We start from the raw sequence: 24,098 nt of genomic DNA, 5'->3' as shown, positions 1-24,098 counted from the left end.
TCATCAGAAATAACATCTTAAAATTCTTTTGCAAATAACTCCCTTGGTTTTCCTTCCYAAAAGGCCCAATTTATGCAATGCATATAGCAGACAAATCAGGTTTATATATCAGGGATATATTTTGAAAACGCCATCAAAATGCTATCATTTGCCAAAGCAGAAAATTTTTGATAAGAAATGTCCATTGAGGCAAAGTTCACTCTCCTGCAGAGAGCCAAAAAGCAATAAGAATTACAGGTTATAAGCTTAAGACCTCCTTAAGCCGGGTTCCTACCCATACACCACACCGTTCGGTTCAGCTCTGAACTACTTCTTTATCCATCCTTTATTTAGGATGGGACTTGCCCCAATTCCTGTCCCATTCCGTCCCTCTCTGCGCCTCTCCCAGTTTCCTCCGCTCCCTCTCTTTGCTCCTCTCCTGCCTGCCCGGCGCTCACGGCTAGGCCTGGCCGCGCGCAGGGAGCACAGGGCGCCTCTCCAGCTCCCCTGGGGCCGGTTCACACGGGCCCTTACAGGCCCAAGAGGTAGAGCAAGACTGCTTTCAAAACAGAAAACTACAGGCCTAGGTACATGGTCAAAGTTACAAATTTATCCACCATGTTTAAAAAGAAAATGAGGAGAAGCCTTTTACTTATGTGAATGTTGAGATTTTCCAGAACTGCACGCATCTCACGCTTCCTAACGTCTAAAAATGCACTTAGTCTGTAAATAAACACTAGCACCCTATAGGCAGAAAGTCCAATAGAAAAATCCCACGAAAACGTGGAGTGTAACTGTACTTTCAACTTCCATCTTTGGAAAGTATTTTACAATCTTTAGAATGTTGGGTGCTTTCAGAAATTCTAACCAGCCAAGACACTAAAGCCAGGCTCCAAAAGTTGTCACAGGACTCCAGCTGGCACACCCAGGAATGCATTTACCTGGCTATGCCCTGTAAGAAGGCACTAAATTCTCCTCATAGATCAGTAGATCTGAATCTATCAGATATGAAGACACAGGTAAAAAGCAATGGAAGGGAACTATATCAATGTGTGTGTGTGTTCTTCTATATATATTAAAAAAAAAGATCCACAGAAAAAGGATAAAGGAATAGGAATATCCATTATGCTAAATGGGGAATAAACCGTTAAGATTTGATTTCCCTGCTCTAAGAATATCACTGCAAGGACAGTATACAACACATCTCATTCAGCAAGAGTAAAGAATAGTGAGTCACAGTTGCACACTTGATGCTTATGTGATTTGAACACTAATAGCTTCCCCAACTGAGAAACAGTGTAATTCAAAAAAAAAAAAAAGTTTATGTAGAAAATCACTTATAAAATTGACAATGTGAATTTTTAAGTGTTTTTGGTTTTGTTTTTCCTCTCATTTTCAATTATTTCTGTTTTCCAAGTTAATTGAAAATACAAGTACCTTGTTATTCCCTATTATCTGTTTTAGTGACCACTTTCTGGTCATTTTGGGGTATTCTTCAGCATTTAGAAACATAGTATTGGGAAATTTCKGATTTGTTATAAAACCTCCCAATCTCTTCAACTCCCTTTGTTTCATCATTGTTACAGAGCAACCTTCAAAATGAGTAGCCAAATCCAARTGGACAACATTCCTTGTCACTTTTTTTCCTTTTGCAATGTGTGTTTTCCATCTAAAGGACACAGYCATCAATAGTCAAGGTCTGTGAAAGAGCACTGCTGGTGCATGAGCACTCTTCTTGCTGGAAGGGCTCCAAGGAATTGACTCACGGTGCTTAAATGTGCCATGCGAAACACCAGCACCCCGGCAGCTCTTATTGGAGAATTTGTGCAAGACAGACTATGTCCCAGGAAAATCAATAGTTGTCTTTGGTTTCTTTGGATTTGAAGATGATAAATTAATTTTGCAAACAATTTCTAGAAAAAAATTATGAAAAATCTTTAGGATTCTTCACAAAAATAAGCTGGAAAGCAATGCGCACTGAATTTCTCAAGACAAACCATGCCAAATTAAGTCAATATTGCCTCTGGTCACAAAAGCATCTTGTAGGCAAAGGAAACAAAACAAAAAGAACAAATTCAAACTTTAGAGGCTTCTAATAGACTATTTTCATGTAAAACTTTACTTTCATGTAAAATAATGAGAGTTATAAAGAATAATCAGATTAAAAAAGGAGTCCATGTGAAGCTTAAAGATAAGCTGGTTAGAAGAAAATCAGTAATTACAAGGAATTTATAAGACTGAGTGATGTATAGCAAAATCCTAATATCCTTATTAGCAATACACAGTATGACAGGTCAAGATGATCATCAGACCTACAGATGATAAGAGCGCTACAGTTACTATAAAGTGATAAGATCTCCACGATACTGATAACCTGATTTAAGTTATTTTAAAGARGAGCTCATCATGATTGATCGTTTCTTCCCAAATTCAGCTAGAGAATGATGAAAATGTGATGAAGAGAACAACAATATGCTGCACACTACCAAAAAACTAATATTTTGGTGATGCTTAATCATGTTTTTGATGAGTAACAATTTTACAAAGCCAAAATATACACACACTGCTCACTCGCCTGTCTGCAGCCCCAAATCCAAACCCAGCAAGCAGCTACAGGTTTTTAAAGTTTCTAAAGTATCTACTTTAGAAGCCCCACTATCCTCAGAAGAGGACTGAGGAGCATATATATAAATGTGCAAKCTCTAGTAACTCTAGTTACACTATAAATGTGTAACTGTAGTAACTCTATACACTGTGTTACTGTGATGTACGTATGGAATGCCAAGAGGAGTTATTCTGCTTTCCTGGATGACAGGTCAGTGTCAGAAGAAACAGGTCTGTGTCATGTTTGGGCAATTTTAAACAGAAATTGAAGAGACCAGAAAACAAAACCAAGACTATCATAAATAGTCTTGAGAACATTATTTGAAAGAAAGACCAATAGAACTGAACATACCCMAAACTGTTCCAAGATTTAAATATAGAGTTTTTCTGTGAATAACCATCTATGTAGTAAGAATATAAAAATGTATATGTATATCTTTAGAATGTAGAGATCTTCGCCATCTTCAGGTATGTTCAACTTTCTAGATAACCTGGGTTGTGATTATTAAGGTGGAGCATTCAAAGAAAGTTGCCCCTCACAAAAACAGTACTTGCTTCTTATTCTCACTCGGATAACAGCTTCAGGGGGTTATTTTAAAATAACCAAAATAACTAACCAATTATGAAACTTAAATAAAGTTTTTTAAGGTATTCTAAATCAGTGCTGGCCTTTAAATAAAATGGCTTCTTTGGACTGGAAGACTTGAACATATAAAACACAAGAGGCCATATAAAAATAAAAGTGTAAGAAACTTTCTGCCCTCTCCTGTCCATTCTAGCAGCCTAAAATCAGAGGCTACAGGGAGAATCCTGCCCCAAACTGATTTTGGCAAGCACTGAAGCTGCACATGGTTCTACCTGTGTGGAAAACACACACACAAGGAGTTTGGGCTAGAGCAGAACAYATAGGCCACAAGATTGTAAGTTTGCATCTCTACAAAGGAAGGAGGAAACTGCTCCCCCTTCTTTGGCTGATGAGCAGGACAAAGGAACCCAGGCAGGTGGGAGACTGAGGGAGCCAGGAGTGGGGGGAGAGGCTGCAGGGAGCCTGGAGTTACCTGTGGCGTGAACACATGGAGGGAGGCAGCAGTTGGGTGCAGSTGGCCGGGCAGGCTGTAACTCCCGAGTCCCTTGGCCAGTGGGGAAAAGGAGAGGGCCACCGCGTCTGGGAAATTAGGATAAAAGGGGGGCTGYGTCCCCTGGCAACCTGAGAGACCCCACAGGGATATGCCCGGTGGACTCATCCTTTATTCAAATAAAGTTTTGGGTCTCCTCTGTCTCCTTGTGGACATTCAGTTCTTGACAGCRAGATTTTTCCGCACACACCCGAGCGCAGAGCAAGCACCTACACCATGCCAGCTCCCCGGGGCCGCTCCGACAGGCCAGGCGGCCGCGGAGGCCTCACCTAAGGAGGGCTCTGCACACCAGGCCAGCGAGCAGCGCCACGGACACCCTGCACAACAGCAGAAGCAACAACATGATGCTGGTGCTGAGAGAGAGGTACACAGAGCTATTTGAGGGGCTCCGGTTGCCTCTCTGGCCTCGTCAGAAGGCCAATGCAGAYGGCTCGGGTTTTATCTCTTGGCCCTGTGCAGCTTTCTCAGTGGTCTCRGGCATCTCCAGAAGCATTTCATGGCATAACTCAGGCACCTGGGCTCCACCCTATCCAGTACAAAATTATTAATGAAGCAGCCAGGAGGCTAAAGCTGAAAAGATTTCCATTCATTTATTGCAGTAGTTTCTTAAGCAAAAGCAATGGTTTAAACCCAAAATTAAACAAACAGAAAGACTAGAGGTTTTCTAGACTCTTATAAAACACTTTGAACAGTTTGATTCCAGTCTTGCCAAAACTGGCAAGGTATAAAATTTACTACATAGTTCTATAGGAATAACCAATTTTTAAAAACAACTTCTAAATGAAGTTACATGAATGTACAATTGGCTTGGCTGCCTATCTTCATTACTGCTTCCAGAGAGGTAGAAACTGTTGATGAAAATCCCACAAGAGAGGTAATATTTGAAGTTCCCAGAGAAAAGGAGTAAAAACAAGGAGTTAATCAAAAGTATTTTCTCCAAAAATAAGAGATACTTAGTTTATGTTTGAAAACTCCMGAGGTAGCATTGAGACAACTCTAACTCTGTATCAATCTGTGCCTTCTGTGTCAATGCTAATCCAGGTCAGTGCCAAACCCAATACCAAGATATTGTTAATTCTCACAGTTGGAGTCTAAGTGACAAAGGGCAGAGCAGGCACTAGAAGAACTGGATTCTAGTCCTCATGATGCTGTGGCCTCTGGAAGACTTCTGTTCCTGATTTCAGTCCCTCATCTGTGAAAGAGGCTGGTGGCTTCCCTGCCTCAGCAGGAATGCATGCAGAAATCTGCAACATGTCTTAAATAAACTGGAGAAAAGCTATGATGTAATTAAAAGCTGTGCACTTGCTATTGTTACATTAAGAACCTGCTGTCCCTACTCCAACTCTTCAGGTCATCTCCCTGCTACAGGTTTAAAAGAAACATTTTGTAGTGTGTGCACTGTCTTTCTGCATATGTCTGTGTGCAGAAATAACCCATATTGTCTGTGGCAACTGTAAGGAGATACTACAGCAAAAGAAAAACCCCCAAAATTACATTACCTTACAAGATGTTGTGACAATGAWTTATTTGGTGTTGATGGAGGTGGGAAGAAATGACAGAGGATTTTGAATAYGGAAAACATTATGTAACTGCTAAATATTACTCCTAGATATATTTATTTACATTAGCAAAAACAGTTACAGTCTAATACTAAGCAACAGATTTAAGAAAGCAGATGCTGGGGGCATACTTAGAATTCAATACTAGAAAYATAGTCTTTTCAGGATCGAGTGGTATCAAGACTCTAAAATTCCATAAAATACCACTAAAAATGAGATTCAAAGCCCCTCATTTTTTATTATTATTATTTTCTAATGTGACTATTTCAAATTTGTATTTAATACCACATTCTTGTCACAGTAATAAGTACAAAACATCTAGYAAGCAAACCTTCTACATGAAATCCTGGACAGGAAGCAAATATGTACTGATGCTTACGCTATTACATGGCATTTAATTCTAATCATGTTAATGGAATTGCTAGCTTACAAAAACAGGCAAGCTTATAATGAGTCAAGCTTGACTGCTGATATGAGAATCGTAACATTGAACAAGCAGTATGGAGAAATCTGCAGAATATGCCTTCCAGAAGGCATAAATACTGCCTTCTTAGCAAGAGAACCAACGCTGGATTAGAGGATACATGTAATCATGTAAATTTAGAGATAACTATACTCTGAATTACATCCCACATACTCACTCCCTCTTGATTTTTWAAAAGAGCCATGTTTAGAATGGTATCTTGAATTTTAAGTATGTGCTACTAGAATTGGTTTTAACTTGGGGAAAAAATAACATCCTATGCAAAAAGGGATCCAGAAAATATCATGACAATTTAAACAAAATGAGGAGCACCCTCTCCACAACTAGTTTAACCACAGCTAGTTCCATAATCTTAGCATTTTTATTATGGAGGATAAAACACTTCCCCGTCTTTCCCACACTCCCACCCCCTGCCAAAAAAGGCTACAGAGAACTGTGCCTCAAAGCAAGACACTTAGAGCTTTCTATCAGTTTACCTCTTAAAGCAAATAAACCTCTAAATAACAGTGAAAGGAAAGACTTAAGGCTGAAATAGAAGCAAAAGAATGAGGTTAAGAGTTGCCTGGAAAATGCAGATATTGTGCTGGAATGATAAATGGTAAAGGTGGATAGGACACAAGTCCATTAGATTTAGATCCAACAGTGAGAAGCAAACAACTTTTATACTTAGTATCTCTTTTTCACATRAAAATAATCAACACAGAAAATATCAAAGACAATGAATAAAATTAGGATGTGAGTTATCAGCAAATAATTAGTTAAGGAAAGAAAAAGGTTCTACCTGCGTCTGAATTGCGATCTTCATTTCTGGATGGACTAATAGTGAAAGGAAGTTTACGTTTCATAGAAGACTTTTCTTTCATCTCCTTGCCCACATTACTCCTGTCGACTTTTGGAGTTTTGCTGTAGGATGCAATCTTGTCCTTGCTCTAATATAAATAAAAAGTATACTAAGTAATTTTCGCATAAAGCAGAACACTATCATAATGTCCAGACTGAATATGTTGTGTGAGAGTGTACATGCATGTTTGTGAATACATACATCATACACTAATTTTTTGAACAAAAAGACACAACAATCTTACTAAAGATAATTTTTTAAGAAAATCTCTGTATTATTTATACTACTCAGATACATCACTGTATTCACTATTAGAGCCTTGATTAATAAGCAAGGGAACAACACCATGTAGACAAAATTTTATCAAGTCTAAGAATTATTTTTTTGCTCTAACCATTACATAAAAATCACATTAAAAGCTCAAATTGCAAAACAGGCTGTGAAAAATAACAAACAGTTAACAAAAACAGAAAAGCTCCCAAACCCTCCCTGTTCCCTCCACCCCGACCTCTGCTGGGGTGTTAAAATGGGAACTCCCTTCCCATTTTAACCAGGGGAGAAACAGTACAATGTATCACATTCTGAAGCACAATTCACCAAGAACTTCACAAATCTGCAAAGAAACTTAAGCTAACTGGTGTGAAATTCGGAAAAAAAAAAATAAGCTCAAGCTATGTGCGGTTCTCAGATACAGATGCTCAGTATTTTTGGCATATAAAACATTAAACAAAAGAACGCAGCATGGGCACAGACTTCATATTTGTTTGCTTTGATAACACCGACAGTATGCAAGAGATAGCAGGTTAGCAAAAATACTTCTTGAGAGAACCCTCTTCAACAGAGCCTTTCTTTGCCTGCTGATCAAGACGCAGGGTAGAGCATTAGTATTTTCTCATCATTACTTTCTACAGAAACACATTGCTCACCCATGCCATTTACTCCAACCCCACAACTTTAAATCACTCTTAAGAGATGATGGGTGAACACACTAACAGATTCATTTCCTAAATACACCAGGGGAACATACTCTTATTTTACAATTGGTATACAACAAAAGGCTGTTACTTGATACTTCTGAAGCAAGAATTGAGTGAAAAAAAATATTCTGGTCAGAGGAAATTAGAAAATAACTCCAGGCAAAGGTATTATTCTCTAGGGTACCTTTCCTTTATTAAAAAAAAAAAATACATGGCTAAGGTAAGAAGATTAGTTGAATTATATCATCTACCCTCAAACTACTGCTAAAAGGACAGACAAATGATTACAAAACAAATCCACAAAAATCCTACATCATTCAGAAGACAAACATCTGCACCAAGGAAGTGATAAAKAAGGACTAAACTGAAAGTTAGTTTCAAGGGATCACAGACTCCAAAAGTTATCATCTTTCATACAGCGAGCAAGTAGTACCTGACTTCATGCCAGTCAGGGTAAGTCAGTACCAGAATAAACCAACTCCCAAGAACAGAGGATTTTCTACAAGTCAGAGTTTGAAAGGAAAGGCCTGGAAAACATTTGCCAGGAATCAACAGCAGCTTACTCTGCTCTGGGGCACGGCACGAACCGCATCTCTCCATGTCAGCAAGATGACCAACTCTATGTCAGCAAGATGACACGCATGCGCTTTGAGGAGGCACGTGCAATTTGTCATCTGTTCAACACAAACCTCCCCAGAAGGTCAACAGAACAGTGGGGTGGGTGATCTCTTAACACACTTTTCCACGTGTAYCTTCTAGTATTTCCAGAACCAATGACAACACATGGAAACAGATGATGGAACAGCATAGAAACCAGCAGATGCACTAAGCCCAGAGAGAGAACGAGCCGTKGTCTTCTCCTGTCAAAGATAATTAATTATAGACCAAAGGGTGCCCGGTGTGCTATAAAAATGATTTGAGGTATATGTGGACTGTTCTCCACCTCTTAGAAACCCAAATTTGCTTCTCCATGGACTATATATCATTTATTTTCTGGCTTTGGGCCATTTATGCTTTAAAGGACAATTCAGACAGATTAAAATCTCACTATATTTTCATCTTTATAAAAAAATCTCATGCAGACATTGGCTGGTCTACTTGTTGCATGCAGGCTTGTGATTCAGTATTTTATGGTCAGAAGGTGACCAACTGGAAAATACACATACCCTAAGAAACATGTGATATAAGCTCATCAGTCCTAAGGATTTCAAGCTCTCCAAATACCTGATAACTTGGACTTTTTGTGTAGCTACTTACTAGTTTTTAAAATGGCTTAAGGTTAACTTTCATGCATAAACATAGAATTTTGAGTCTTACGAAAACAATGCCAAATTTCTCAGTTCAACAGTGAAGAACACACAGTCAATATGAGCTAAACATTTTCTCAGTTATGAAGGAAAAAAGAACCCTCCAAGTGTTTGCCTTTTGTCTCAATGTATTAATCACTGGGACACTATTACTACATATATTTAGTCCATTAGTGTTTTTTTTAAGAAAACAAAATTAGGGAGTGGTGTCCTTTAGCATTATTCTATTCTAAGATGTACTGTTTTGTGTTAAAATTGTTGGTAAATAGGCCTCTGTTACCTACCTCCTATCTACAAGCATATCAGGGAACACCTATAATTACACTTCCCATCTGTTTCTTTACAGTGACACAAATTAAGCTGCAAGAGCAGTTTGAAGAACTTTCTGCTTCAGTAACAGCCATGCCCTACTGCACACAGGAGCAGGGAAGGGAGGGCAGGCCTTAGTGCAGATGRGGCTTATCTCTACACTCTGCAGAAACAATAAAAGGGCAAACTACACGAAAAAGAGCAACAGGTAGAAAATACCTGCTGTATTACAATGGTCTGGAACCATTTTAAGTGTCTGGAGGTTGAAGACGACCTCCCCTCCCCCCTCAGRCTCTTCGCCTACCACCCTCAGACACAGGCTTCTCTGATGGCAGAAGGAAGGCCCACGCAGTGGTGAGAGAACTGCAGGGACATCAATCTATTCTCCAGATTTATCAACACGTTTTAATAAATGACTAGGTTTTATGCCCGTATTTCTAGTTCATGTGATTAATCTTTACAATACATGTTCTTCTGATGCAACAACCAGCTAAGCAAACTCTTAYGAGATCCAGTACCTCAACGAAATGATTTTGTGTGATCATTAAGTACTGATTGTTAAATTATTGCTCTCCAAATCAAATTTTAAAATCCATTTTAGAATTCCAGATAACACAGGTGGAATTAAGTCTCATCTCCACACAGATCACTAAATTTGTATCRTTTTCTTCCAGCACAACATCTCCAGCTCAGAAGATTATCCAGCTTTTGCAGGGACTGCATGATAGGAGGACAAATGACCTGTYGGCTATAACTGCTTCTGAGATTAGCAGAGCAGGAGCAGCTTCTGGGCACCTGAGGCAGGAGGGAGGCTCCTGGCCAGGACAGTGCAGGGCAGGCAGCTCATCCAACAGCTACTCCAGAAACTGGCACCATTTTTCAGCTAGCGGGTGACAGAGAAAGGGGATGAGAAGGGCGCTTGGGTGGAGGGTGGAAGAGAAGCAGAGCTCTGAGATGTCTTGAAAGTGCAGAGCTCTTTATATGAAAAATTTAGAGCCTTTGGAGAAAAAAAAAGGAACCTGCACTATGAGAAAAGTTCTATTTCTACATATGTACACATAAATCGATGTACAACATTCAAATGCATAAAAAAGGCATTATAGACATCTCTAGTTATATTTTAGTAGGGAAACAGTATGCTGGAAACGTAACAAGTTTGGTATATTCCAGCAAATGCCCTGTTTTGTTTTGATGAAAGTGAATGAAAGATGGAAAGTTTAAAGGCACAAAAGTTGAAAACAGTGGCATAAAGCGGGTTTAATATCATGAGCAGCTCCTGATTACTCATCYTCAAGATTCTTTGAGGTGTTAGAAAGTTTTTATCAGAAACATGGAAGGGTCAAGATGATGAGTTCAAAAACCCAGAAGATGCTGCCAGTAACCAGAAGGCAATACTGGATATCAATGAATGTCACCGCAATAGCCTCCCTATTCTTGCTGCCTGTGCAAGCCCAGGGATTACCTCCTCTTTCTTAGCGTTGATTATTTTATTTGATATTATCTCAATCAGCAGCCAGAAAAGACATACACACACATACATATGTCTTTTCATTCCTTCATTAATATGCTTTTTTCCCCCTATTTTATTTCTTCTCCTATCTTCTTTTTCTCTAACAATAGCTCATCACAGCTGGTAGAAATAATGTACTTTGGCCTCACTTTCCTGGGATGATAAAAAACCAAAACACCAAAAACAAAACACCAGGGAATGGACTGAAAATTGTTCTGACAATTCTTCTCAGAAAAGAATACATTTAAAGAAGRCGCTGCACCCTCATCTTTTATCATTAATTTCTCATCTTTTTATTCATTGATCTGGTGGTATCACAGAGAAGACCAGCTAAACATCAATATTGTGATGAGAGACACACAGTGAGCATATACATATAGGAAGCTAAATGGATTCTGTCTTCTTACAGCAATAAACAACCAAATTATGAGCAACTTCTGACATTTTTGTTAAAATCCGATTTTTTTCATTTAGTATATATGGGTCATTCAGAATGCACTAAGGGAGATTGCTGCAACAGAAACCCACTTTCACAGAAATCCTAAACTACAGTTGCTGCTTAACTATGCTACAGTTAATCAGGAAATAATAACCAGTATTTTTAATACAATAAAATAATCTTCAGAAACTGTGGCTGGATTGTCAATGACAGACAGTAAAAGTATCTTTTAAGGGCAAGGGCAAAAAAGAAAAGATATACACTCATTATTCTATAAATCATTTTCCAAAGCAACCTTTTTCTTACAMGGGAGAAACCTTGGTATGGCCCAGCCTCAACTTCATATACCTGACTTTTTTTTTTTTTTTAAGGCTAACGTTCTCTGTGCATAATCGCAAACTGAAAGTATTGTTCACAATACTGACGAAATAGTTTGTTTTTCTTTTATTATTCCTTAGTGCTACAGCTAAGCTGTGATTGTCTGCTATAGGAGTGCACTAGCCAGAAAAAAAAAAAAGAGTGAGAAAAAGTGTATTCTCCACTTGGCCCTAAAATTTAGAAAACAATAGGATAAAAAACTCAATACACCTCCATGTAGAACTTCAGCCTCCGCATTTAAGAGCAACCCACCTAACCTTTCAGCATTACTTGACCATGCAATTGCCCTCGCTCTCCAGCCCTGCAAAAATGGGGGCACTGTTTGCAAAGCAGACTCGCCTCTGCAGAAATCACTGCTAACCTGGCTGCAGCCTGTGGCTTTCAAGCCCTCCCAGCGGGGAGAGGAAGCCCCTGTCCTGGGCTAAGGAATAACTGAAGAAATGTGTGCGCTTGTCCCCTGCTCTGTGTTTTGTTGGAGGCCTTCAGAAACCTTTCATCTATTACTTACAGAGAGGATGCTTTCAATTTAATAAAATAGCAATAGTTCCAAGCATTTAAAGACTTCTTGGAAGATCAGTCCTAAGCACTAACATACATAAAGTAAACTAAACCCATCTAGCTTCCTTTCAGGATASATTGTAAGCTACAATAAAAGGTATAAATTCTGCTCTTTAATTTCCATTTAAAAGCATGCTTAGAAAAGCTGCACTTTTTTCAGCACTTAAGATAGAAACAAGAACATTGATTTGTATTTATTTCTTCCCATTTCAATAACGTGAATCTTGAAACAACACATTTTTCACTCCATCAGAACTACAGAGAATGCAATTTTATTACCTTTCTTGCAGTTTGTTTCTCCACCATGGTGCTATCACTGTCAGAATTTTCAACGTGAACTGTTTTTGTAGACCCAAATTTGGGCATTTTATAGCTGTTTAGCTAGTTGTATCTTGTATTATGGGGTGCATTATGCGTCTGAAAAAAAAAGAAAAAAAGGAAAAAGATACACATTATATAAAAGTCCATATTTAAAATGCTGCTATAAAAAATTGTTATAGATGTTGCGAGCGTAGATTCCAGCAGAACTAGACAGGGCTCTAAAGCAGCAAACTGTCCTCACAGCTGGCCCYGAGCACACGCCATTTGGCCACAGCTCCACTCTTGGCACAAAAACTAAAGGGCCTAACACAAACACAGCTACTGGTGGAAACAGGGTCACAGCAAAAATCCCCACTTGATGTCAGCTGGTGAACTGCCTCCTCCCTCCCTCCGCCCTGCCTCTTTGCCAGACTCACTGCTTTTGGCTATTTCACAGTTCACGGCTGTTCAAACCCTCATTTCATTTTATGGATAGTAGGACTGGGAGGATGCACCTGATCCTTTCTAGCAACACTGTGAACGAAAGGAGCTCTCTAGTCCAGCAAACTGACATATCCTCTCTATCAAGTATTTCAGAAACAAGGTTAGGTCTTGATGATTTGCTTGCCTTTCTGGCAGACTGGAAGACTGCCTCTTCCTTTCAAAGCTTAGGCCTGGACCTAGGAATCCTAATTTGTACTGTCTAGCAAATTAATTACMTGAGCCATCACCACAGTACCTAAAGCTCTAGAGCTCTGCCATGTTTCTTCTCCAGGGCACACCAAAGGGGTGTCATTAGCRGTTCACAGAATTAATTTTCACATTAGCTTTGATTGCACTTTTCTACATAAAGAAAATGCAAAAGGTGCCTACGAGGGAAAGTCACACTGTCCTAAAAACCTACATGAGGAACATAGTAGACGTCTGCCCTTCTTTCATTTACAGCCCAGCTAGCAACAGCCAAGCGCTTCTCACTATTATTTATTCAGCATCTCGTTAGAACTAAAGTTGTAAAAGAAACAGACCAAAATATCCTGTCAGTGCACTCTTAATTTTTACAATACACAGAAATGCATTAAGTGCTGGGGCAGTTTAGCAACAGCAACTTGCAAGTTGCATCTCTTCTGAGCAAGGAGAGCRGAAAAGGGGAGCACTAACGTTTCCCAGGGCGCTGTGGCACTGAGGAATGGGAATAAGCTGGGCAAACCCAGCTCGCTACTGCGCCCAAGTAAAAGGCTAAAGAAAAGAGAGGAAATGAGAACGCTAATTCCAAATGGGAGAAATCTGTACTGAGAACGTGCATTTGACTGGGAGAAATTCATAAGCTCTTATTTTCAAGCCCCTGAAGGTCCACTGCAGGTTCCCACTCATTTTGCTCAGCTTTAAGCGTCCAAGAGGTTCCTAGATCCCTACATGGCACTGGCCACCAATTCCCAAACTTACAAAGACAGCTGGAGCTTAAATAAGAYGCAGAAACCTACTGCTCCTTGGGGTGAAAGCCAAGAGACCCATCGTGAGTGGAAGAGAGGGCCTGAGAGGCAGGGCTGAAAGGTGAACCTGCACTCGAGGGCATTTTAAAGCTGTTGAGGTTTTATGGGTTGTTTCGGACTGATGAGTTTTGAACATTACCAGGGTATCTGGGGCCACACATCTGAGACACACATACTGCAAGACTGCATCTTGCAGTAACTCCAGTCCTCAGCCAGGTAGTGGTTTGGATATAACTTTTCCATTGTTGCTCTGTAATAAAAGTTTGCAATTAGAATTTGCTGCTGTTACAGGAGTGTAATGCCACTTTGGTTGTACATAGGTAACAGACAAGTGAGACCACAGTTCCTTCTTTGGCAAATGACCCGGGGCAAAAACAAGGCTTTGCATGATAGTCAAAGCTTYGGGTTCAAAAAAAGTGTCTATCTTCCATGCCACCCACTTCAATAACAAAAATGGATGCAGACCTGTGCTAAGGGAAATTTTCTTGGAGAATACTTAAGCTAAGTACCACTGTACACCAAAAAGTAACACAATCATTTTTTAAACTCTTCTGTGGGAAGAAAGAGCTTCAAAACGGCCAGTCCAAAAGCCACAAAATTAGGAAATGAAGCAGTAAAGTTTGTCCTTTGCCTTCCCTGCCCCCACAGCGACTATTTTACTTCTTTGTTTTCTTTTAAAACACTAACCACAAGTTTAAGAAAAACAGGAAAAGCTTAATTAGAAGCCGTCCCACACATAACAACCTGCACCTTGTCTTCGCAGAGATGTCAGGAGGCGGGATACAAAGCCCAAACCTGCGGTGACTCCCAGCCCAGAGCCCCCGGCAGCGCAGGGAAGGACGCAGGCAGCGCCACTGACCCAGCAAGTGGCACCAAGGCAGCTCTCCCAGCTGGCCCTGCTTGGTTCGCCTGGGAAATCCRCTCGCGACGGCAGCAAAGGCTAACAGGGCCACGGGGACACCATCCTCCAATGAGTTTCCTGCCATTTCTCAAAACATTTAATCCCAAGTGAAGCGACCAGTTAGTGTCCGCACAAGCGGCAAACTAATGGTGCGCTGACCAAGCCACACGTGGAGTGCTACCGTAACAGTAAATATTTCTAGTTTTATGGGGTTAACAGAAAACACAAGGCAAGTCTGCTTTTGCTCAGCTCGGCCCTCAGCCCYTCGCATTAAGGCTTTCAGTTGCAGCAGTTCCCCCCTGCCCTGCTGCTATAAATCATGTGCTGGTCCCGGCTTGTGGAAATCGCGTTCATTTCAGAAACAGCTCTGCTCATAAACTGGAATTCCAACTCCTTAGTTTATTCCGAGGTCCTGTAAATTTTTCCTGACGTATTCACATATGCACATATTCACATATTCATATATGCACACATATACACACACACTATACACATATATATATATATACGCATGTGTGCATGCACAAATCTCATCACTGAACAGTTCAACAAAATCTAAGTACAACTCAACTGCTTGGAACAACCTCTATCTGCTCCTGCTTTGCTTCCTCCTGCCTTCATCTATCGTTCCCCAAACCCTTCTGCTTTCAATAGCAAGGGGCCCAACTTCATAAGCTCAGCAGAGATTAGATATAGCTTAGGCTGGGCTCTTTACAATTTGCCTCACCAGTGGGGGTTGAATAAGGCTAGCTGAACAAGAGTTCCTCCCTCATGAAGGGCATGGTCTTCACAGCATCACAGAATGGTTGAGGCTGGCAGGGACCTCTAGAGATCATCTAGTCCAACCTGCTCCAGCAGGGACACCCAGAGCGCAGGGCACAGGGCGTCATCCAGACAGGTTTGGAAGACCTCCAGAGAAGGAGACTCCACAGCCTCCCTGGGCAGCCTGTGCCAGGGCTCTGGCACCCTCACAGGGAAGAAGTTCCTCCTCACATGGAGGTGGAACTGCCTGTGTTTTAATTTATACCCATTACCCCTTCTCCTGTCACTGGCCACCACCAGGAAGAATTTGGCCCCATTCTCCCTACACACAATAGTGCTACTACCAAAAAAGTGACAAAGAATTATCTAACTATGAGAGGTCAAACTTTTCATTGAGAGTTCTTAGGTTTTAAAATATAGGATCAAAACAGCTTTTCAAGAAAATCTAGAACCTGGTTGCTACTCATGAAACTTCTCTGCATAAAACTAAATCAGATATTCCATCTACATCCTCTTGATCTTTGGATGCACGTTTGGTATTGGCTACCAAAAATCTATTACTGGAAATACTGCATTAGCTTTTCTCTCAAGCATTTTTCATATTAGACTACTAACATTTCTCACTTTCTCCTTAAAAATGCCACAAACATAAGAATTCTGACAAATCTATAAGCAGTGAATAAAAGACTAGGATTATATAGTCTAAAACAGAAAATAAGGTAACTTAGGATATAACTCTCTGCAGAAGACTAGTGCTATAAAAAAAATCCAATACCAAGAAGTTACTGTATTAGATTTACATAAATTTACATATAGCACTAATAAAAGGGCAAAGTTTCATTTCACATGTTAGAAAACAAACTAAAAAACCACCTTGCAATTCCTGCTTATCCCATCAGTGGCTGCCATTATTGTGCAGTCCCTGTAAAAATGCCTCGTTTCCTCAGCAACCGARGCCCAAGCCCACGTGTAACTCACCGATGACTTTCAAGACACCAGAGGAGCTTGTCTGAATCCAATGGGGACAGCTAAGTTCAGCACTTAAAAAATCCTTACACTCCCTTGTCAGGGCAAAAGGTGGCCAGAGGAGAAGACAACCAATAATCATCATTTCCTCCAAGAGAAAGCTTCACTATAAGCTCCACTACAGCATATATGAGAAAAAAAAATCTATGTGATGGTCCTATTAAATCACCTCTCTCCCCAGTTAGGGAGGAAGAGTTTCAGTAGGAACTTACATATTCCTAGAGTCAATCAACACATGCAATCAACACACGCAAACCCATAAGCGATTAAGCTCTGTTTGCTTTGCTGGTGCTCCTAGGACTCTGTATTTCCTTCTTGCCTTAGAGCAGCTTCCAAGTTGCCTTCTGGCTCACTTTGTTCCATTTGCTGTTCCCAAAGCACAAAGTTACCCAGTGCTTACAGAGAGTTTTCTCTGGGAACAGTTTACAGTCGGTCTTGAACGTTGGCTGATGGACATTGGAGCAAAGCAATGGAGCATAAGAATGAACGACTGTGATAAGAGCAAGAGCAGATGGGCCATTTCTGAGACGCTGGCTGCATTTATCCATCCATATCTGCATCTAGAAGAAAACGGAACTAGCAGAAGGCAACCTTCTCTACTGTTTCGGGTATTTTTGAGACCAAAAGACCCAAAASCCAGTCTTTTGATAAGGACTGACTGCTGACTAAGAAACCATGGCTTAACTGTACAGAGTTTTTGCTATATTTTTACAAGAGTGCTTTARAAGAGCAGATATTTTTGAAATAGGAAGAGGAGATGGTGATTAGTCCAAGAAAACTAAACTTATGAAAGTGACAGCTACGGCTACACGAACATTAGCAAGAAGCGTAGCAGATCAGAAACGTATCTGCAGAGTGGAAGTATCGGYGATAGAAACCATTTCCACGAGTCCTACTAAGCAGCTTTGCTCGGGGCCTGCTCTAGCAGGTCCATGCACTAACTGCTCCCCAAGGACTAGCACGTTCAGCACATTCCCTGGGAGCATCTTTCGGGATAGCTTTACATCGAGAGGAATCCAGCTAGTGGTGTGAAGTYATCCCACAATGAGAAGTGACCTACAGCAAGGAGAGGTGATACAGACAGTCACTGGAAAGGTCTACGCCTGGTCCAGATTCAAACACTGATGGAGATGCCCTGGAAATATTTCCTCAACTACCTCACCCTGCAGAACTTTGGTCTCTTTCAAATTTGTTTAGAAATGCCTGATCAGATCTACACTCTCCATGAGATTAAACATCAATTATGGAAAGAGTACCAAGGACCAAAATCCACTGAAATTGCAGGGGGGAAAAAAAAAAAAAAATTGGAGGTAGATTTTAAGCAAAGGATTATTAACAAAGATGCCAGTTAAAGTCCATTTCAAACTCTTTAAATCGTATTTTCCTTACCAGGAAAGCACAACTTGTTTACTTTACAATGAAAGCATCGTTAGGCAACAGAAGTTAGAGAAGTGACTACTGTCTTTCTAAAAGGATCTCTGACGTTCGCAGTGGCAGCTGAAGCACTGGTATGGGGTACACAGCAGCATCTTTATTTTTTTCCCCATCATACAGAAACCATTAGTTGCCTCTATGCTGACAGTTACTCGGCTGTAACTTACTGCTGTAGAATGAAGCTGGGCCCGGCGCGGGCTGAGACGCCTGCATTAACTCAGGCCAGCCCCTGCACTTTTGACCTACAGCATCCAGAGAGCAAAAGCGGCTTGAGGCGGGAGGAGAAAATTAGTTGGGGTGTTTGGATTTGGGGTTGGGTCATGTCAAGAGGAGTTTGGGACAGTGGAGAAAGAGACTATCCAGACCTGAGAATGCAAAGGTGCAATGTACACTAGGAAGTCAGGAAGGTATGGTAGTTTGGAGACAACTCTTTGGGATTTGTAAGTTCAACAATACAAAGAGCCACTGTCTCACTTTCTGAGATCTCCCTGGTAGGAATATTCATATTTTCATTCTTTGAATGAGTAGAGCTTTGGATTAACTAAATGAAAGAACGCAGCTGATGAGAAAACAGCAGASAGAAACCTGAGGGAACAAATAAAAAGAGACTGTGCTTGGAAAAGAAGAGCCCATGATCAGCACATTCTTTTTGCTCTAAAACACAGARCACAAACCAAAATGCTTAATTCGTGCTATTTCTGTACTCTCAGGAAATATCTGTAAAAAGAACACAAGTGTCCCACCTTCATCTCCTCATAGTTTAACAGAGGATCACAGACTAGTTACAACTGCCAGTCATCTATTGCCTGTTTCCCCCAACTCCTTGGAAAGACTTACTTGTGAAAATGAAGGTTTAAACACTGTTGATGTCTACTGGGGACGCCAAGATGAAGACAGAGGATGGGACATTGCCCAATACTTGTACCATGTTTGCCTGTAAGGGGAGAGCTGCATTTGGGRTCCCAAACCCTTCCAAGCTTCATGGGGGAGCTGGAAGGTGTTGTAATTTTTCAGCTCTATCAATAYAATGGCAGTCAGGACCACTTTTAAGAAGAGTCAGGAGGGGAACTAGGGCCTGAGACAACGTGGATCATTTCATCCTTCAGCCTACGTTGTTCTCCTATCCAGTTATTCTTCTGGATCTCATACTGGATCTCTGATCTCATACTTCCTGTCTCTGCCTGAAAGACAGAAGACTCAGATCCCCAAAGAACATCTCTCACATAACAATTATCACTTCACTTTAAACACTCTTGAGGCATCTGAATGTTCTCTTCTAGCAAGGAGATTTGCAGGTTCAAGGAAAGGAGTGTGGAAATCAAGATTAACTTATGAAGAAGTCTCCCCTAAAGCATTTTCTGGATATAGCTCAGTTGAGCAAAGTGAAATAAGATTTCTCCCAACGGTGGCCAAGCCTTTTTCTCCTTCAATAGGATAAGATGCCAGGCTGTCACAGAAAACAGCCCTTTAAATAGTAAGCCCAGTCTTAAAAATGTCATCAGAACATTATACAAAATATTTTAAAAATTCAAAATGAGTGATGATGGTAACCACAAAAGTATTAGTCTCTGTGCCAAGGTTTTCAAAGTAGATGACTGTATAAACATAATTATTCAATAATCCTTGCAGTTTATTTGATCTTTGTAATGGAGACAATAAAAAGCCATGGAAGGTGCACCTTCCTTTGAACCACAAACCTGTAACTGCTTTTGCCAAGTCCTATAAAAACAAAGTTACATGGATCACACACAAGAGGAAAAAAAGACTTCTTCCCAAACCTATTAAGCAAGCAAGACTGTTGCCAGAGGCCAGCACCCTCGAAAGCAGCTTGCRCTACCAACTCAAAGTGGCATTACTGACCAGAGGTGCTGAAGTCAAAACTGATGAGGTATGAGATGCATACRTTAACACAATAGCTGATATGTTAAACGTATGCAGCTATAATCTACTAAACATACACCGGAGAACATCCATACAGGCAAGCCTGGCTGCTGCTGCAAGCTAGGAACAGGCAGTTCTTAAAAACACAACACAAACCAGAGCACACTTTGGTTAGGAGAAGATTAAGTAAGAGACAGCAGCTTTCTATGCGCATGTTATGCTATTTTAAAACCAAATTCTAAAATCATCACTTCCTGTAGCTCATGAGCACTTAAGGCCAGGAAATAACAATGAACAGAACAATTTTTGCACACATTGTGTCTTACGAAACCTGCAATTCTGTTCTTGAGCTGTGTACCAGTGCATAAGTCACTAAACACTGACTCTTGGTAGCACCCATGCAGCCTACCTGAGAGAACAGAACTTGAACGATACGTGCAGTGACTTTTAAACAAAGACGTCCCTGTGATCTTTCATTAGGAAACTGCCACGAGCTCCTTTCACACGGGACAGACACAGYTGAGTTCAGGCAGGTGCCACTGCCCTGGCTACGAGTAAAGAGCTGAGATCCAACCTGTGTTCTGGAACCAGAGGGGTCTAAGGCAACAGCGTCTGTTACGCATACAGGATCTAGTGTGGACCTGAGTCACAAAGCTGGCAGCCTTTCTACAGCCTTTGACAACAAAATACAACAAAATTTTGCCGATCCAGAGGTAGGGAAGTATCATTTATTATAGTTTTCCTTCAAAATTTGCACAATATTTGAGATGACAACTTTGTGCTAGAACATGCAAGACTGAGATAGTTTTTTTTTTTCCCCCTCCCAAACCTATTTTGCAACCTCAAGAAAAAAGAAATGTTAACCCCCCCATCCTTCTCCACTGCAGTTCTCTCTCCAAGATTTTAAATAATAAAGCAGAATAAAGGGGAAAAAAAAGCCATTCTAACACAAACTCACTTCACAAATATCTGCCATGAGGAGATCTGGATATGTATATTCTGGAGACTCCCTAGATCCAAGCTAATATGTGAAACAGACTAGTAGACTTACTATCCTATCCGAAACTATTTTTACATTTTAGTTTTAAATATTTAGCTAACTGAGATCAAGGAACATAGAGGTTCCACAAATCTTTCCACAATAACAAAACACTGGAACATCATTTTATAAAGGTGACCTTAAACAGCAGAGTAGGAAAGAGCAGCTACTGGAACTACTCAGACTCTCCAGAACACGTTTTAATGTTCTCTGAAGTACCTACTCACAGCGTGCCAGACTCCACCACACAGGGATAGCATAAAGTCTCTGAAAACATCTGACACTCAGGCAGCAAGAAATTTTTTCCAATACTTCAGCTGGAACTCACCACTACTTCCTACCAAAATTAAGAACGTATCTAATAGTCTAGGAATTTCTACTAGGAAGAGCAAAAAGTGAGAGGACATACAACTCTTTCCTATTCAGAAAACAAACTGTAGAGGAGTTTGGGTGTATTTGCATGGATAGGACTTTGGGCTCCAAATCCCTTCCAATCTGCGCTGTGACAGCCTAAGTTTATTTGCACTTGGTTTCAACTTCCACAGGTCTCTCAGGACTCTCACATTTATTGTCGTGCTGACAGTAGCAGTAGGCTTGTCAACCTCTTTCTATCAAATATACWCCTTAAAAGAGCATCACTGATACCTTACTTTTCTGATTAATTCTTAACAAGTATTATATTTTTTTAATTGAACATGTTCATATAGAAGAAGAGAAGACATTTATTGCTCATAGAAATATAGGCTAGTTGAAGTTGGAAAGGCATCTGAAAGTCATTTAAGGCCTCTGCCATACAGTAACTCAGACATCCTCAATTCTCTTTTTATCTTACATAGGGTAACTTGAATTTATCACTTGATTGAATAAATAAGTAAATAAAAGGATGTACAGGAAACAAAAGCCTTCCTATCCTTTACTAACTGAAGTACCTACAAATTGTACAGCACAGTTTTACAGTCAGTTCATAACAAAAAAAAGAGAAGAAAACTTCAAGCCCAAAGGAATTTAATTTACAAAATATTCTTCATCCGTTGAAAGCACTACATGTCAATGTGTCTTTCTGACTTGTCCTTTCACAGAAAGAACTTGCTGCTCATGTCACATCTCACCATCAGAAACACACCTACATCACCTCCTTGGTGAGGTCCTTGGACCCCAGTGATGTCCTCTGGCAGCTAAACTTGGAGCAAAGGCCATACAAACAGTGCAGAAGCTTCTATTGAAGCATGCACAACGTCTCTCACATCACACACATTCAACCAAAACTGTCCAATTTATCTGTCACAATGAAAGCAACACACTTCAAGCCTGTCTATATAACTATATATATATATAAAACTATATTTACACCTATTTCATATCCCACAGAGTTTTAGACTTCCTTGGATTTAGCCAAGCAAGAGTCATTCTGAGCATTTCTTTTGAACTGAACCACAAAACTGCCCATTAAAACTCCTCCTAAGATATTTATTTAAATAGCAGTCAAGAGAGAAAGTRGACTTGAACCTTCTCAGATCATTCTTATTACTGTCAGTTGAAGGCAAATTCAAGACAAGTTTCAAGGAATCCCCGGTCAGATATGCCTGTAGAAAGCAGTCTCATTTGCTTGCAGGAGAACAACATCTATTTATCACTCATACCATGATTCCTTTTCAGCATACCTTGAATATTGCTTTGTTAGAGACAAGAAAACTTCAACACACACACTGTAAATAAACAGGAGAATTTACCCTGGGACAGTAAAAATGACATGGGACTTAATTAACCATAAATCAAAAGTGGGAACCAAGTTTGGGTTTCCATTTTTGATGTCTCTTTTTATCTGTCATACTAAAAGTGAAGAGCTTTAAAAGAACAAAGGCACATACTGCTGCAATAGCTTCAAGACAAAAATAAAATGTAAAGGAAAAAAAAATACTATATGTTGGGACCCAGAGAAATACTCTTCGGAGGAAAATCAAGGGTCATCAYAATCAAGGACTCAGTATCAATGACAATTTTGAGTTGAGAATGGAGTAGCCATCCATGAAAAGCTCAGGCAGAACAACAGAAGAGAACAAAATGTGGAAAAAGAATGATCGGAGTCATCAGCATGGAGACAGCATTTCAAGCTGATTTGGTGGATAAGAGTAGCTACCACAGCCACTTGGAGATGCAGGATCAAAGAGCACAACCTCAAATGCTTGAAGAATTAAGAAGTCAAGAGAAAACTTGATCCAGTAAAGATTTAGAAAGAGCAGCCTAATCAGGTAAGAGATTGGGCATTGTAAAGCTTAAGAACTGCATACAGGTGCAAAAATAAATACATATGTATTAATATAAACTTGGGGTCTAAGACAGAGGGAAAACTATACTACGAAGAACTTACTTAAACTAAGATTCCCAGAGAAGACTTGAGAAAATGAAGAAGAAATAAAAGGTAGGAAAAACAAACTCCAACACCACACAAAGCTCTGAGAAGATGTCTGGAGAATCTAGAAGTCAAGGAGGGATCAGCAAGCTATACCATTGACAAGAGAAGGATTAACTACGTCATTTAAAGYTGTTCTTAAGGCAAGGTATCTACATAGCATGTTTATACCAGGAAGAAAGAGAAAAAATAAATAAATCGCAAAATACAGCAATGAATATAAAAAAGAGGGAAAAAAACACAACTGAAGAGATACARAGCAACTTAAATTCTGTGCAAGATAATCAACTCTATGCAGTAATCAATGAGCTACATTAAAAAATATTATGATTGCAAAATTAAACCACCAGAAGTTAAATACACCAAAACTAAAATTTTATTTATACTCTAAAAGCTTATAAAATTACATAACCATATACCATTCTCTTACCCCAAGACTTCATCCTGGTCTTAATGTATAAGCTGGATGCTCAACTAACAAATTAATTTAATTTCTCACCCTGTGAATGTTGCATTTTATTTTATTTATGGTACTTTCAAAACCTTTTTGCTTTCCAATGGCTTTCATCATAAAAGCACTTGATGACTTCTCAGACAATCATTTATTTCCACAATATTCGTGTAAAATGAGAAGGCATTACTTCTTTCATTGCACTGAGATTTGGGCCTTAAGAGTCACGGAAACACTGAAGTAAATAGCTTTGGGAATTCACCACATCCATAGTTACATCAAGGACCGGATTTTTCAGAGTGCACCATGTTACACAACACTTT

General features: G+C 39.9%; 1 protein-coding gene across 1 annotated transcript in view; it reads right to left on the bottom strand.

The window, feature by feature from the left end:
* ANKRD12 (ankyrin repeat domain 12) overlaps window positions 1-12,496 on the bottom strand; it is a 36,952-nt gene extending 24,456 nt beyond the window's left edge. Inside the window, exons 1-2 of the mRNA XM_026047282.1 lie at window positions 12,361-12,496; window positions 6,544-6,691 (exon numbers count right to left, since the gene is read on the bottom strand). Coding sequence (XP_025903067.1) covers window positions 6,544-6,691; window positions 12,361-12,447 — 235 coding nt within the window. The 5' untranslated portion in view covers window positions 12,448-12,496. The remainder of the gene's footprint in view (window positions 1-6,543; window positions 6,692-12,360) is intronic.
* Between the last annotated feature and the right edge of the window lie 11,602 nt (window positions 12,497-24,098).

This window comes from Nothoprocta perdicaria, unplaced genomic scaffold, assembly GCF_003342845.1.
Source record: "Nothoprocta perdicaria isolate Ctin4 unplaced genomic scaffold, notPer1 scaffold_487, whole genome shotgun sequence".
In the NCBI taxonomy this organism is placed as follows: Eukaryota; Metazoa; Chordata; class Aves; order Tinamiformes; family Tinamidae; genus Nothoprocta; species Nothoprocta perdicaria.
This window is presented reverse-complemented; position numbering and strand designations above follow the sequence as displayed.